This window comes from Lissotriton helveticus, chromosome 1_1, assembly GCF_964261635.1.
Source record: "Lissotriton helveticus chromosome 1_1, aLisHel1.1, whole genome shotgun sequence".
Taxonomy (NCBI): domain Eukaryota; kingdom Metazoa; phylum Chordata; class Amphibia; order Caudata; family Salamandridae; genus Lissotriton; species Lissotriton helveticus.
Window position 1 is genome coordinate 2092833223 of NC_136057.1, and position 16375 is coordinate 2092849597.

General features: G+C 46.4%; 1 protein-coding gene across 1 annotated transcript in view; it reads left to right on the top strand.

Annotated features, from left to right (window-relative positions):
• The first annotated feature begins 12826 nt into the window (after window positions 1-12826).
• Window positions 12827-16375, top strand: part of LOC144766616 (vitellogenin-A2-like) — a 124967-nt gene continuing 121418 nt past the window's right edge. Inside the window, exon 1 of the mRNA XM_078650405.1 lies at window positions 12827-12911. Coding sequence (XP_078506531.1) covers window positions 12827-12911 — 85 coding nt within the window. The remainder of the gene's footprint in view (window positions 12912-16375) is intronic.

Genomic DNA, 16375 nt, shown 5'->3' on the forward strand with positions numbered 1-16375 from the left:
CCATGCTGATGGTGACTGATGAGGAACATGAAGCAGAGATTGAACCTCTCCCTGATCTCCCCTCCTACAGCCCAAAAGATGAGTCAGTAGATGGAGTTGTCTTTTCAGACACCCTCTCTGCCCAACAGCAGATTGACTGCAAGCAAGTCTAGAAACAGTATGCTAGTCTCTTTTCCCTGACCCCTGGTCTGACAAACTGGTGTACCCATGATGTGGACACTGGTGACAGTTCACCTGTCGAAAACAAGATCTATCGCCAGTCAGACCAAGTCAAGATAAGCATCAAAGCTGAAGTCAGCAAGATGCTGGAGTTAGGGGTTATTGAACCGTCTGAAAGGCCCTGGGCTAGCCCAGTGGTTCTAGTCCCCAAACCTCATCCACAGAGTAGAAAGAGAGAAATGAGGTTTTGTGTGGACTATAGAGGGCTCAACTCTGTCACAAAGACAGATGCTCACCCTATTCCAAGAGCAGATGAACTGATAGACAAATTGAGGGCAGCCAAATTTCTCAGTACCTTTGACTTAACTGCAGGGTACTGTCAGATTGGCATGTCCCCACGAACAAAAGAGAAAACCGCTTTCTCCACACCTGATGGGCACCATCAGTTTACTGTAATGCCTTTTGGGTTAAAGAATGCCCCTGCCACCTTCCAGCGGTTGGTGAATCAAGTCGTGACTGGGTTGGAATCCTTTAGTGCAGCTTATCTTGATGATATTGCTGTATTTAGCTCCACCTGACAGGATCACCTGATCCACCTTGGGAAGGTTTTACAAGCCCTGCAATCTGCAGGTCTAAATATCAAGGCATCCAAATGCCAGATAGAACAGGACACTGTGAAGTACTTGAACCACCTTGTTGGTGGAGGCCAGGTACAGCCCGTACAGCCCAAAACCCAGGCCATCCTGGACTGGGCAGTTCCAACAATCCAGACCCAAGTCAGGGCATTCCTTGGCTTAACTGGGTACTACAGGAGGTGTGTGAATGGATATGGGTCCAACTGGACTGTTAGTTGTCAAAAAGGCTTTTGACACCCTAAAGGAAGCAATGTGCTCAGCACCAATTCTAAAAGCCCCGGATTATGCCAAGCAGTTCATAGTGTAGACTGATGCCTCTGAGTTAGGGATAGGAGCGGTCCTATCCCAGACCAATGATGAAGGCCAAGACCAACCTGTTGCTTTTATAAGCAGGCAGGAGGCTACTTCCCAGAATGCAGTGTTGGAGTGCCATTGAGAGGGAGGCCTTTACTGTGATTTGGTCCCTGAAGAAGTTGAGGCCCTACTTGTTTGGAACTCACATCCTGGTTCAAACTGATCACAGACCTCTAAGATGGCTAATGCAAATGAAAGAGGAAAATCCAAAACTACTAAGATGGTCCATCTCCCTACAGGGAATGGACTTTGAAGTGGAACACCGACCAGGGATTGCCCATGCCAATACAGATGGACTTTCCAGGTTCTTCCACTTAGACAATGACGACTCCCTAGGGCAAGGTTAGTATCATCACCTTTCGTTTGGGCGGCGGGGGTTGTGTGAGAAAGTGCCATCTTACTTGCATGGTATGCCCCCACTTTTTGCTGAATTGCTGATGTACTTTGACTGAATGTGCCCTGGGCTCTTGCCAATCAGGTGCCCAGGGCCTGTGCTCACACCCTAAAACTGTGTTGAAACTAAAACCCAATTGGCATCTCTGGCCGCATGTCAGCCCCTGGTAAATGGTACCCTAGGTACCCAAGGCACTGTGACCAGAGAAGACCCCTAAGGGCTGCAGCACTTATTGCGCCACCCTTAGGGGCCCTGCACCCTGACACACACACACTGCCTTTGCAGGCTGAGTGTCCTGGTGCAGAACTAAACAAAGAATCGACATGGCACACCTCCCTGTGTGCCATGCCCACAAACCCACTGCCCCGGCATACATCAGTCACGCCTCTAGCTGGGTGCTCTATGCCAGTGGTGTGAGAATAGGTGCATGAGCCCTGTGCCCCTACAGTACCCTGGGCCATTCCTGGGCCCTGTAAGAGAATGGGCATGGAGGGCACTGTGCTTAAATGGTTTGCTTCCTTCCTCTCTGATAGATCCCAAATGATCAAAATAGCACACAGTCTTTCATCTCCTTTGGCGGTAGGTCAAGGTGTTCCTCAAGGCTCTATACTTGCACCCACATTGTTCAATCTCTACCTAGAACCACTGGGAAATCTCCTAAGTAAATCCGTGATCCACTATCATCTCTACGCAGATGACACTCAAATCTACCTCAAGGTTGCCTCCACTCACGATCTCGCCATCCTAAGCTTGACTCTCGACTCCATTCAAAACTGGATGTCAACTCATCAACTGATTCTAAATCCCTCCAAAACTGAATTCTTCCTCCTCTCTTCCTCACTTTCTCCTCCCCTGGTTCAATCATGGATGGATCAGATGAATCTACTTAACAATAAACCCATCATTGTCGACAGCGCAAAATCCCTAGGTGTCATACCCGACAACAAACTCAATCTAATCCCCTGGAGAACCGGGCCTTATGGGCCCAGCGGCGCAGGGCACACCTAAAATCCCCGGGTTCACCTGCCTTGTGAAACAGAGACACGAAACACTCTGTTAGGCGTAGAAAATCAAGACAGAGCTCTTTCGCCATCGTTAGAGATCTTATATTGAGGAATGCGAGGCAACTTAACATCAGGCTTGACAGTAATCACATAAAGTGGAATTTTGAGCAAACCAACATCATTCGGACCCGCAGCCCAGAGCGTAGCAGGAAGTGAACGCAACTCAGGCGGCAGCTGATCTTTAGACAAATACATAGGAGAAACCAACTTGTCACCCAAAGTGAGATGTACACCAGAGGGGGAACAATACAGCGTTGCATGTAGACGCTTCAATAAATCCAAACCCAACAAATTCTCGCCACAACCAGTCATTAAAATGAGCAGGGCTTCCAAGTCATAAGGACCAATGGAGAGAGGCAAAGGAGAAGAAACCGGGTTGCGAACTGGGGCGCCAGAGAATCCTACAGAAACATTTGTTAAGCCAGACAAAGGTGCCCCAGGGAGTTTGGAGTGAATAATAGAACTCCTCATCGCACCAGTATCCAAAAGAAATGGCTCTGAAACACCCAATGCAACAACGTTAACATAAGGCCCATTCTGAACAACTGGAACTGATACCACTCCCTTGCTTTGTCCATGGCTGTCCTAGCTAGTATGAAAATCCTGATTTTCACCTTCAGTACAATAATCATCATTGTAATATTGTGCAGACTGTGAATGCTGTTGATCAAAATAATTCATAGTATTCTGAGGAGGAAAAGAACGCTGTTCCTGAGGAAACGCACCTCGTCCTCTACCCCTAGGTGATGACTGAAAACCACCACGGCCTCGTGGCCCTGGCAGTCCACCATTACGCTGCAATAAAACCTACTTTTAAAATGACCTTCCTTTTTACCATAGGCACATTGATTAGGACCCAGCAAAGGTCGCGGAACAAAAGGTGTAGGTTTCTGTAACAATCTTTGGAACTGCGGAGGCTGTTGCATTTGACGCTGAGCAGAACGAGGTGGATAAGCTTGTTGTAAAAGAACCTTCGTTTTCAATTCTTTAGTCTTTTTCTCCGCTCTATCCTTTTCTTTCTTATCCCTATTCTCATAGTACTGAGCAGTGGCTAATATCTGGGCGGACGAAGAAACGGCCCACGTACTTTCAGAATCTTTTAATTTATGCGATAATTCTGGAAGTAAATTAAATACAAATGTATCCTCAAATAACCACTGTCCACCTTCAGTACTCATATCCTGACCACTATGGTCGATGAACGTTTCCTCAAAACGCGTAAAGAAATCTGAGACACTCTCATCTTTCTTCTGTTTACATGCAATCAACGTATCCCAGTTAACACGCAAGGCAGGCATCAACGTTTTTTTTAAAGTAATGATCCTACCAGTCAATTCTGTAATCAAAGCATCAGGTTTAGCACCACCTACTTGTGCTGCATCTGCGGCAACAATAGCAGCCCAATTACCACCTAAAGCTTGATCGTGGTCTTCCCTACGAATCCGAGCCCACAACGCTTGAGGGACCACATTTCCCATCAGCAAATCAATATCTGCTAAATTAATGATACATGCATCAACAGTCTGGGACAGCTCTTTATAATACCCAGCAGGATTCTTACGAGGGTCCGGTAAAAACTGTTTAAGCGCTAAAACTTCCGATCGTTTCCAGGGGACATGTACCCATATACGCTGAAAATGAGCTGGGATAGCCGGATTAACACCTGCTTGTGGAACCGCATCTCTCCATACCGGAGGAACTTCTCGCATAGGAAAGTGTTTCATTTTACGCCAAACCGCAGGATCAGGTTCGAGAGAGGCTTGAGAGAAAAAGGAAGACCTAAAATTAACAAGTGTCTGGACAGCAAACTCAACATCGGAACCCACAATAAGTCCTTTATCAAATTTATCCTGTACGTCAAACAAACCCTGAGGAGGTAAATCCAAATCTATATCCCCCTTTCTTTAACAAGAACATGGCACATAGCATTAATAACATATCTCTGCGTGGGCGCATTCCACTGAAGAAAAGTATCCAAAATATCGTGCACACTATATTGTGGACCACGCATGATCCAATTATGAGCAAGTGAGTCTAACCTAACTCGCTCATCAGAATCCGGAATTTGACTACGAGATTGCCTTCGGGATTGACCAGGCGTGAAATTAAGAGACGCAAAGAGAGGTGAGAGAAAACCAGAAACAGTATCGACTAGTCGTTTATGAGCTGTAGGAGAATCTGTCAATAAAACAGGAGACAACATATTAGGCGCGGCAGGAGAAGGGCTAGTAGATAGAAGAGGAACAGACGATAAGGGAGACTGAGGTACAGAAGTCGGTGGCAAAGGAGGTGGAGGCGGAATTACTGGCAGAGGCAATAGTGGAAGAATTGGAACAACTGGTTGAGCAACTGGCGGCTGAACAATAGGTAGTAATGGGGGTGCATTAGCACCCAATACATAAGGTGGAGGTAATCTCAACAACAAATGAGACATTAAAGGATCTTCGTCAAGATCTTTAGCATGTGGGGAAGTAGGCAATACGGGATAACATTTATCTATTGCCATACAATGCTGTCTATCTGAGACTTCAATCATCTGATCTGTCTCATTATTCTTAAACTGTTGAGCAGCCTGTAAAATCGTCATATCTTGCTTTTTCTTATCTCTTTTAGCTTGTTTAATTTCTTTCTGTTTAGCTTCCTTACGCCATAGGCGGAAAGAGTCAAACTTTGCCGGCCGGGCTTTTCTCTTAAACAAAATTGTTTCTAAGTTATCTAATATATCAGGCTCAAAGCTACCATTATGTGGCCACTGCAAAACACCATCTTTCTTTGTATATCGGATCCATGTTTAATTAAAAATAATGGTACCAAGACCATGTTTTGAATAGAGCTCATAAGTAGGAGTTCCAAACGGAGGAATCGGACAAGAATCTACAGCCGGGAATCCCTAGTACAGTCAAAACAGCAGAACTTCCTAAATTTACTAAGCCCAGGCATTTCGTAATGAACTGGACTATTCACAAACTTCAAGGGGGTTTAAAGCAATGAGCACAGCACAAACGTACTTACCCCTTGGCTACGACTAATGCATTGGCCGAATAACAAAAAACAAGACAAAAGAGTGGGCGCTACTCACAAATACTTAATTAAATGTTTTCGTACGCCGACAGGTGTTCGTCTAACGTCTCGCGATACCAGTCATCACCAGAGCGCCAAGGCAGGGCGGCAGTCAGGGCAGCAGTCGTCAGCAGCCGTCGGAAAGGAGTAGCCGCGCTGCAAAAGACCTTCGGTCCACTTCGACATACAGGGGTCGCTTGACGTGGCTCGCAATTCCTCCAGAATTTTCTTGCGAAGCTCCTCTCGATCCTCAGGCTGGACCGGTATCACCGAAGCCGCCCACATGTTGGGACGCCAATTGGAGAACCGGGTCTTATGGGCCCAGCGGCGCAGGGCACGCCTAAAATCCCCGGGTTCACCTGCCTTGTGAAACAGAGACACGAGACACTCTGTTAGGCGTAGAAAATCACGTTTATTCGCTGCAGCTAGGCACAGTTGTCCGAGAAGTACAACGATTGTAAATTCCCAGATGACTGCCACTTAACTCCGTGGCTCACAGTCTCTTATAGTACACATATTTACAATGGCTACTCCCAAAATATACAAAACTGACAAATAAGAAGAGTTCGAAAACAAGCTATCAAGTATCTTAAACACACCCTTCTTTCAGACCCCGTGTGCTCTCCTCCCCTCAAGTTAATCAACACTAGTGCCCATAATTCAATTTGCAGGTGGTAGAACATGTTTGCGTGATTCAAAGGATAGTTTGTGTAATAAGAGAATACACGAAGAGAATAGCGAAGGCCAGTCAAATAAGATAAAGTAAGAAAGAATGGTGGGACCCAAACAGTGGAGTAAGACAAGTATTAATCAGTCTAGACAAGGATTAACAAACTCGGCAAGACCCTGACATCGGTTTCGTAAACATGGACAAGGGTTTACTCTTTAACTAGGGAGACGCAAAGCAGCTGAAAAAGCAAAACTACTCTGTGCGCCGTGCTGTCTGAGTAAAAGGCAACACAAAATGGCGCCGGATACAAAATGGCGGCTAGATACGAAGCGAAGTCGAAAATCACAGAACATCACCCCCACATCAACTCCATTGCAAAGTCTGCAAAGTACCAACTGCGCCTTCTTTGGGGAATTTGTCGCTTTTTTCCTGAGCAAGACCTTAAAACACTGGTGCAATCGCTGGCCCTCTCCAGACTGGACTACTGCAATTCTCTTCTTACTGGCCTCCCCAAATCCCACCTGTCCCCCCTTAAATCTGTCCTCCACTCAGCAGCCCGTTTCATTTGTGGGGCCAAAAGAGGCGACCACATCACACCGTTGTTATCCACCCTTCGCTGGTTCCAATCGAGGCTAGAGCTATCTACAAGACTGCCTGTATCACCCACAAAGCCTTGCACTCCTCTCCTCGCTACCTTTCGAATAAACTGAAACTGTCTGGAGGCTCTAGACCATCTTGTGACGCGGAAAATCTACTGCTTGAACCCCCCAATTTCAAGAAGGAAAGATCGATGGCCCAATCCTTTTCAGGCAACGCAGTGAGAATCTGGAACTCACTTCCGCCTCAGCTCCGGACCACCTCCTCCTCCCAGGCCTTCAAAATGGACCTCAAAGTTCTCCTCCTCCAAAGACACCCCCAAATCTAATTCACGCTCTCTCTATCATCTGAAAGAAGACCTCCCATTATTGAAAGTTCTATTGTCCATGACAATGGAAGTGCCTTCCCAGTGTGTTCTGGCAGTTTGAGTGTTTACCATTTATTGCAGTATTATCCTTATACCTGTGTATGGTACCCTTTTGTAACTTGCACACGTCACTTTTCTCTTGTAACACACTGTATGCTACCTCTCACATTTTGTTTGCTTTAGATACTTGCACAAGTGCCACCATTGCCTACGTAACGTTTGTTCTTGTGCTGGAGTGTCTGCCATTTATTGCAGTATTATACCTCTACTTGTACTTTGTACGCTTTTGTAACCTGCATACATATCACTTTTTCCTCCTAATTTATCAATTGGTACCTCATGTATTTTGGTTGCTCACTATTGTCACTTTTGATTCATGTAACTTAACGTTTGCTTTTGTAATTTGTTCCCTTTTAATTTTCTCCTCATGTATCATTACTGTTCCTATTGTGAAGCGCTCTGACACCTTCGGGTAAAGTCTGCGCTATATAAAATCGCATAAATAAATAAATAAAATAAAGTGCAGTGATGCCATAAAGACTATATGGTGCTGGGAGGTTGTCATTATGAACTCCACAGCACCATAATGGCTACACTGAAGACTCACAAGTTTGATATCAAACTTCTCAGCACATTAAACCCACACTGATGCCAGTGTGGGATTTAATGTAAAATGCACTACAGAGGGCATCTTAGAGATGCCCCCTGAAACCTAACCTACAATCCACGTCTTGTCTGAGAGGCTGCCTAGGCTGCCACACAGCAGACATGTTGCTTGACCCCTGACCAGCCAGCAACTGCGAATCCAGCACACTCTGCGCCCACCGAGCCCGGCCTGTACCTGAGTGGACAAAGACTCTGAGGATGTCCCCCCGGAAATTATGCCTAAGAACCCTCCTCGACGACCCACCCGACGCCTGCAGCCTCACAACCAGGGATCCCTCCAACCACGACCAGCTGAGGGTAAGATTTCCCAACGCCAAAAGACACCCCTGCACCCGGCGCCCCACGGCCCCCTGTGCCCAACTCCTGGGTGCCTACCTATCATCCAAGATCCTAACTCGAAGTGGCGGTCGCCCCTGAAGAATCTCCGTCCCCGAGCCTGCAGCCTTTGTTGAACATCCAAGTCTTCCATTGAATAACATTGAGTGCCCGACCATGGGCGTCTTCAGAAATGTTTCCGGGGGGGGGGGGGGGGGGGCAAAAATGTTAACTTCACCACTCGCCTTCCAGGGGGCGGCAACATTTTAACTTCATCACTTGCCTTCGAGGCACGTTTAATGCAGACGGCCTATTGTCATTCTTTATGTGATGATCAGCAGCAGAGAGAATGACAATGGGCCTGTCCACAGTCTGCTCGAGGTTGGGGAGGGGCTGCTGCAGCCTCTAGAGTTCAAAGACAAGTGCAAGAGGCCCCAAGTGAGAGAACATTTAAACTCCTGGGGCTTCTCCCAGGGGAAAAGCCTGCTGTAATCTTGAACATTACGGACCAAAAGGAATGGGACCAGCGATCCAGGGGGGGGGGGGGCGCAAGGGCACCCCCTTGCCCTCCCCTGCGGACATCCATGTGCCAGACGGCTCAAAAGCACCCTGCACCTAGCCGCCCGAGTGCCCCTGGTAGTGCAACCTTTGTTCTAATCTACTTCCCTGTTTGCCCTGAGCAAGTGACCAGGAGGCCAGCTCCCACAGCCGTGGGGCCTGCTTGCCAGCAGCCACCAACCAAAGGCCCCTTGCCACCCATAGGCTAACATTGGGCCTAACTACCTCTGCACCCGGCTGCCCCTGTGCCGCTGAGGGTGTACCAACTGTACCTACCTTAACTCTGCCAGTCGAGTACTTACCCAAAAGTAGATGACTCACTTTTCTTCCATAGGGTAACATTGACTGGTTTCACTTGGAAATTCTTCTAAGTGTGGAGTTTTGAAACTTTAAAACATTTATCTAAAATCGGCTGAACAACGAATTCTGATTTACTCACCTGTTATCAGGAGAGAACCCAGTGCTGCATCTTTTAGCCCACCACTGACCCTGAAAAGTAATTCTAACCATACTTACCAGTAACTTGAATTTCCTTCCATAGGAATCCATTGTCTGGTTTTCACCTGTAAAGTTTCTGTCGATTTTTTAACAACTACAAATATTCCTTAAAAATCGCCAGTGTTACTTAAACGCATTCTTTCACTTGTTTACAGGAAATACACCAGTGCTCGATCCAGGATCCAACACTGAGTAAGAAAAAGTAACGATAACATTACTTACCTGCTAAGCGAATTTCCTCCCATAGGATAACATTGATGATTCTATGTTAACACGTTTCTGTGTCAACTTTTAAAAGCTTTTACTTAACTGGTTACAGGAGATGTTCCAGGACTGAATCTAGAATCCAGTCCTGTGGCTAGAAAAGTAATCTATAAAGTAACTAATTGCATTTATCTAGAAATTCCCATTGAGCTCAATGTTGCATTGTGTTTGAAATTGTGTTGCCTATTGCAACAACTGTAACTATTGTAATCAAAAAGTCTATTGACTATTTGAAAAGTATTTAACTAAAGTAACTCATTCTGAGAAAGTATATTTTGATACCTTGTTGGTTCTAAAATAAAACAACTATATATTGTGATACAAAACAATTGGCCTAGAGTTCAGTTCTTGAGTGTGTGAGACCATTTGCTGACTGAGTGTCTACAACAAATGCTTTACACTGTCCTCTAATACTGCGTTACTGCTCAACCAAGCTACAACTTTAGAGAGTAAGGTTATATCTAACTTTAGCCTCTGCCAAACCTCTGGGGCCTGTGGACTCTGTGCTCACTGTACCTTACTTTGGTCCAGTATATACAGAGTCACGTTCTTAAATATATAAATGTAAATAGACTCCTTTACCCCTTTCTCTCTCTTTTTTAATAAGGTTAAATATCCTCTTTGCTGCCTTCATCTTTATACTCATTTATTTAACATCCTTTTAACCCCTTGATCGCGTCGGTAATCCCGCCACGGCGCTGAGGGGCAGGGGGGGACGCATGGCGCCGCCATGCTAGTGATGGAACCACTCCATCACGAGCCACAGGTGTGCTGTGCTTGGACGGAGTGGTTCTGTCACGGCCCGCCCGCTCAATAGAACGCTCAGCGCAGGCACGGAATTGATGCCGCGCAGGCGCTGCGGCCGGGGCGTGACGGAACCACTCCATCATTAGCACAGCGCGTCCGTGGCTGGTGACGGAGTGGTTTCGTCACCAGCACGCAAAGGGTTAAAAAACAGGAAATGTTGTATTATCAACAATGCAAGTCTAAGAATGTAGAGAAAGCAGACACTAGCCAGCATCACTGTCCAAGGAATACATGAGCTTGAGCACTCATCTGTTTAGCCGAAGAAAGTATAGGGGAACAATTAGCAATAATTTCCAGCAAAGCAGTTTCAAGTGAATAGAAGTGTCTCTACAAGGAAGCTTTCCCATTGCTTCTGAGGAGACTCACTTAAAAAAGAGAGCACCTCCTGAGGGGGGAAAAAGTATCGAAATGATTGCCCGGTCCAGCTGTGACCAGAAAAACATGAACCTGCAAGAGCGAGCACTTGGCAAAAGCTGTGCACTGCCATTGGGTTTTGGAGGAAAGCCTACTGCAGGGAGGTTTGCCCCACCCGGGGATATTGTTTGAATGGACCAGCCCAGGCTATAATTGGGCTATATTTGAACTACAAGCATTTAGTAGGCAGCCCAATATTTATATGTGTCCATTTTAAGGTTATTGCCAGAGCTCTAGTATTTTTAAGTTCACATTTCAAGTATATAAACTGGGATAGAAGACAATGGAGTCTGTTAAGCCACCCGACTACTCACAGCGGCAGGTCGCATGGACTTAATTGTCTGGCCATTAGTGTTTCGACACGCCCGTGGCCGTTGTGTGGCAGGCAGTATTGCAGCAGCGGTTATGGCATGTTCACCACCCCGTGGGTCTTCATTGGATGTTGTGCAGGAAGAAACCAAGAGCCGCTTGAGGGGCCCCCAGGTCTGTGTGCACGGCACCCTAACTGTGGCATGTATTGCAATTAATGGCCAGAAGGGGAGAGTGTGAGTGTGACAGGCACAGCATGTCTGCAGCAGGCAGTGGGGTGCACTGAGAAAACTGCCCCGCTTGGAAAGAAAATAGCAGCATCAGTGCCAGTGGGCCCCAGGCCTATATATAAACTAAAAAGGTAGACATGTGGTGCTGGGGGATAGGGGCCACAAGGGGGTGCAGACGAGGGCGTTCATTGCAGCCCGAGCCACTCAAAAGGCAAATCCAGGCTTCAAGTGCACTGGGGGAGAGGGGCAACAGTGGATTAATGGTCTAGGTGGCTCTTCAGGCCATAGGCCTCTAAAAAAGCTGATGAAGGCAGCAGGTGGTGAAGGGGCAGGGGTCACAAGGGCTACTTGCAAGGATAGGACTGCAAGTCCCGGGCGCTTAAAAGGTCACATAGAAAGAAGAAAATGCCTCTGAGAATTGTTTTTGTGCAGGAAGATGTGCCTTTCTGCAAAAATCAATCCTGCTTAGAACACAGGCACCCTTGCACCACTGCATTGGCTATAGGCAGTACATTGTGCGCCAGTGCAAGAAAAAGACAGAAATGCACCATATAATGTTAAATACACTGCATTCCTCCCCTTTCCCTTTCACACAGTGCAGCATGCTGCCCTGCGTGACATTTTGATAAATGTGCCCCCCAAGTATTTTCATCATGTGCGAATGGCACACTGGAGGCCTTGATTTTTGCACAGTAGTCAAGAACGCCATCTGCATTACACACTTTCAAACAAAGGTTTTTTTTGTTTGTTTTTTCTTTTTTTATTGAGCAGAGTATTTGGTACAAGATATGCTTTTTACAATCAAAAATCAAAGACATTATTATTGAAATCTTTTAAAAACGTTGAACGTTGAACAGCTTCTTCCTGCTATAAAAAGATTAAAAAGATAAAAAAAACTATAGCAGCCGATATCATCGTCAATAGTTTAAAAAGAGACAATGTGCAAAATCCTGCAATAAAGTGCAGCAGCAAAAAAGAATGCAATAAAGTGCAACAGCAGAAAAAGTCCAAATATTAAAAAGTGCAATAACCATTAAAGTGCTAGTGCTTCTAAAGTGCCACCATCACTGAGAAAGTGCTAGTGCTCTTAATTGCAACGACTGCTACCATTTCAACCTCAGTATCACTTTCAAACGAAGGTTGATAATTTTTGCACGAATTCGTTAGATTTCTCTTGATAATTTTTTTAATTCTTAAAAACTTCTATGTTTAGGAAGAGATACTAGTATGGTCTCTTAATATTGCAGAAACGACAATATGTTAAATTGCTGCCTTCAGGACAGATTCACTTTGCTAGTTTCACGTTGTTTGCCAAAGGTTTGTTGGATTCATCATAAGCCAGATAAGAAAAGAGCACTCTGCCAGGTCAGAATAACCAGACTAAAGTTATCATAACCTCTGACAAACACCGTATCTGTCAATGAGTCCCGTGGTTCAAACCCATTTTGCACGATCGTGTGCAACGATGACCTTAATTGATCATTCTGCTTGGACGTTCCACAGAAGCAGAGATGCAGATTCGTTCTATCTTGGAAATCTGTTTATCAAAGGTGAGAAGTGGATATCGGGCAAAATCTACAACATTGAAAAAAATAATTCCAATAGCAAAACTAAAACTGTACTGGCCTTCTAGCGGGAATGAGGTCTGGGACCTTTGCAATGAAACATGTTGTAGTAATGTGGGCGCAGGATGGTCGCAATTCAGTCAGGACACTCACAGATTAGTAGACCGTGGCTTTTCAGCATAAAAGCTTGGAAATATGAGGGGGCGGGGGTGCTGTCAACAACAAACCTCAGTGAAAAGACATTTACTCAACGTACCCATCTTTGACGCTATAGAAAATAGAAAGGCAAGGTAATACAATAATGAACTGAGCAATTAAAACAATCACAGGCTTTGGCATGTGCCAAGAAGAGCCAGCACATGTCACTTGCCCATGTATGTACTGCATTTGGTATGTCTTACAGACGGTACACAGTAGGCATGGTGACAGGTCATGGACTTCAGTGCAAGGGTCATGTCATTTGGCCACATGCCCTGTTTAGTGTCTGCAGCACACATCCAAGGCAATGTCCTTTGAGTGCAGTCCACATGGATATTGGGCATTCCCACAAGCCATGCCGCAGCGGGCAGGTGTACTGGGCACTGTTCATGTGAATAGAGCCGTGAACCAAATATCAGGGCTACCAACCCGGACCCGTCGGTATCATGGACTGCTGTCCGTGTATGCCATTGCAAAACCCAAGGAGTTAACTGAACAAACTTTGGATATAGAATGTTCTCGAATTTTAATACCAACACACACTAAACTTGTACTAAACTAAAACATTCCCCGACAGGGTCATGTAATCTAACATTGAGCCTTTAACGTTTCTAGTAAATTTGTTTCAAGAGTGGCTTGATGGGTACCCAAACTTGTATTTCCAAGTCATGTTTCCATGGGAAAAAAGCACAGTGAGCACAATTGAGGCGGCTTTAGACCATACTCCAATCAGAAGGCAGCATTTGGTCCAAAATTAGCTTCCAGGTGTGTTTTTCTGTAAAGCTACAAATTGAGCAAAAATTTAGACATATGTTCATTTTGAAACTTCATCTAATAAACTATCCAAAGTGTTAATGACAATAACATATGGTTGACAGAGATCTTGGGCAAGCACTCCTATTTTCAAACGTCGCAGTGGAAAATTATGCATATTTTGCTATTCTCTTATAACGTGAACTCAGTAAAGACTTTTTGGATTCATGAATCAGCCCAGTAGAGTTGTGAGTCCCAAAAATGAACATGCCCAAGGGAGGGATACATAAACAGGCTTTCTGGCTTGATGAAGGGCCTGGGAGCCTCAACATCTTTCTCTGTGTTCACTGCACATAACACAGCTCAACTAAGGAGCTGCCCTTTTCCCCCAATCTATGCTGATCAATTCCTGTGGGGTTGGAGGCCATACTCAGGATGGATCAATGTGCATAAAGTGCAACCACTACATTCTGACTTCCCTCTCGCTTCTCTACCCTACCACTTCAAATCTCCCTGGATTTTCAGAATTTAGAGGGAGAAATGTCTTTCTCTTTGTGTGTGTGGGGCAGGGGTTGTGGGGGCGGGTGGTCTGACCACCATTTTTCATTACCGGGTGCTGTGGCAACTGCCAGCTGCTGTGATCTTTCTCAGGCTACCATTTTGCGGATCAAAAGGGGGTGGTGATGGACGGAGCATCTGAACCAATCAAACACTCACAACCAGTCAAAAGATCTGAGTTTAATCCATCACCGTTCTTTAGCCCACTCTGCCACCCCAGTTCACACATGGCTATATGCAAATCAGTCTGACCCTGTGCCTCATGGGAACAGTCCAGCCCGAACTGCCAAGCCATGCCTTCCCTGGACCGGAAACAAGCTTCCGAGGACCGGTTTCTGGCATTACAGCCGTCTTCAGCCCGGCTTGCTTGAATCCAGTGGCAAAGTGAGCAAGGGACTCACGTCTGAGCATACCCTGCCACACTTATGGTGGCCAAAAGCGGTACAAAAGGGGGTGGTGATGGACGGAGCATCTGAACCAATCAAACACTCACACCCAGTCAAAAGATCTGGGTTTAATCCATCACCGTTCTTTAGCCCACTCTGCCACCCCAGTTCACACATGGCTATATGCAAATCAGTCTGACCCTGTGCCTCATGGGAACAGTCCAGCCCGAACTGCCAAGCCATGCCTTCCCTGGACCGGAAACAAGCTTCCGAGGACCGGTTTCTGGCATTACAGCCGTCTTCAGCCCGGCTTGCTTGAATCCAGTGGCAAAGTGAGCAAGGGACTCACGTCTGAGCATACCCTGCCACACTTATGGTGGCCAAAAGTGGTACAAAAAGGGGTGGTGATGGACGGAGCATCTTAACCAATCAAACACTCACACCCAGTCAAAAGATCTGGGTTTAATCCATCAACGTTCTTTAGCCCACTCTACCACACCAGTTCACACATGGCTATATGCTAATCAGTCTGACCCTGTGCCTCATGGGAACAGTCCAGCCCGAACTGCCAAGCCATGCCTTCCCTGGACCGGAAACAAGCTTCCGATGACCGGTTTCTGGCATTACAGCCGTCTTCAGCCCTGCTTGCTTGAATCCAGTGGCAAAGTGAGCAAGGGACTCACGTCTGAGCATAACCTGCCACACTTATGGTGGCCAAAAGCGGTACAAAAGGGGGTGGTGATGGACGAAGCATCTGAACCAATCAAACACTCACACCCAGTTAAAAGATCTGGGTTTAATCCATCAACGTTCTTTAGCCCACTCTACCACACCAGTTCACACATGGCTATATGCTAATCAGTCTGACCCTGTGCCTCATGGGAACAGTCCAGCCCGAACTGCCAAGCCATGCCTTCCCTGGATCGGAAACAAGCTTCCGAGGACCGGTTTCTGCCATTACAGCCGTCTTCAGCCCGGCTTGCTTGAATCCAGTGGCAAAGTGAGCAAGGGACTCACGTCTGAGCATACCCTGCCACACTTATGGTGGCCAAAAGCGGTACAAAAGGGGGTGTGATGGACGGGCTGGACTGTTCCCATGAGGCACAGGTTCAGACTGATTTGCATATAGCCATGTCTGAACTGGGGTGGCAGAGTGGGCTAAAGAACGGTGATGGATTAAACCCAGATCTTTTGACTGGGTGTGAGTGTTTGATTGATTCAGATGCTCCGTCCATCACCACCCCCTTTTGTACCGCTTTTGGCCGCCATAAGTGTGGCAGGGTATGCTCAGACGTGAGTCCCTTGCTCACTTTGTCACTGGATTCAAGCAAGCCGGGCTGAAGACGGCTGGAATGCCAGAAACCGGTCCTCGGAAGCTTGTTTCCGGTCCAGGGAAGACATGGCTTGGCAGTTCGGGCTGGACTGTTCCCATGAGGCACAGGGTCAGACTGATTTGCATATAGCCATGTCTGAACTGGGGTGGCAGAGTGGGCTAAAGAACGGTGATGGATTAAACCCAGATCTTTTAACTGGGTGTGAGTGTTTGATTGATTC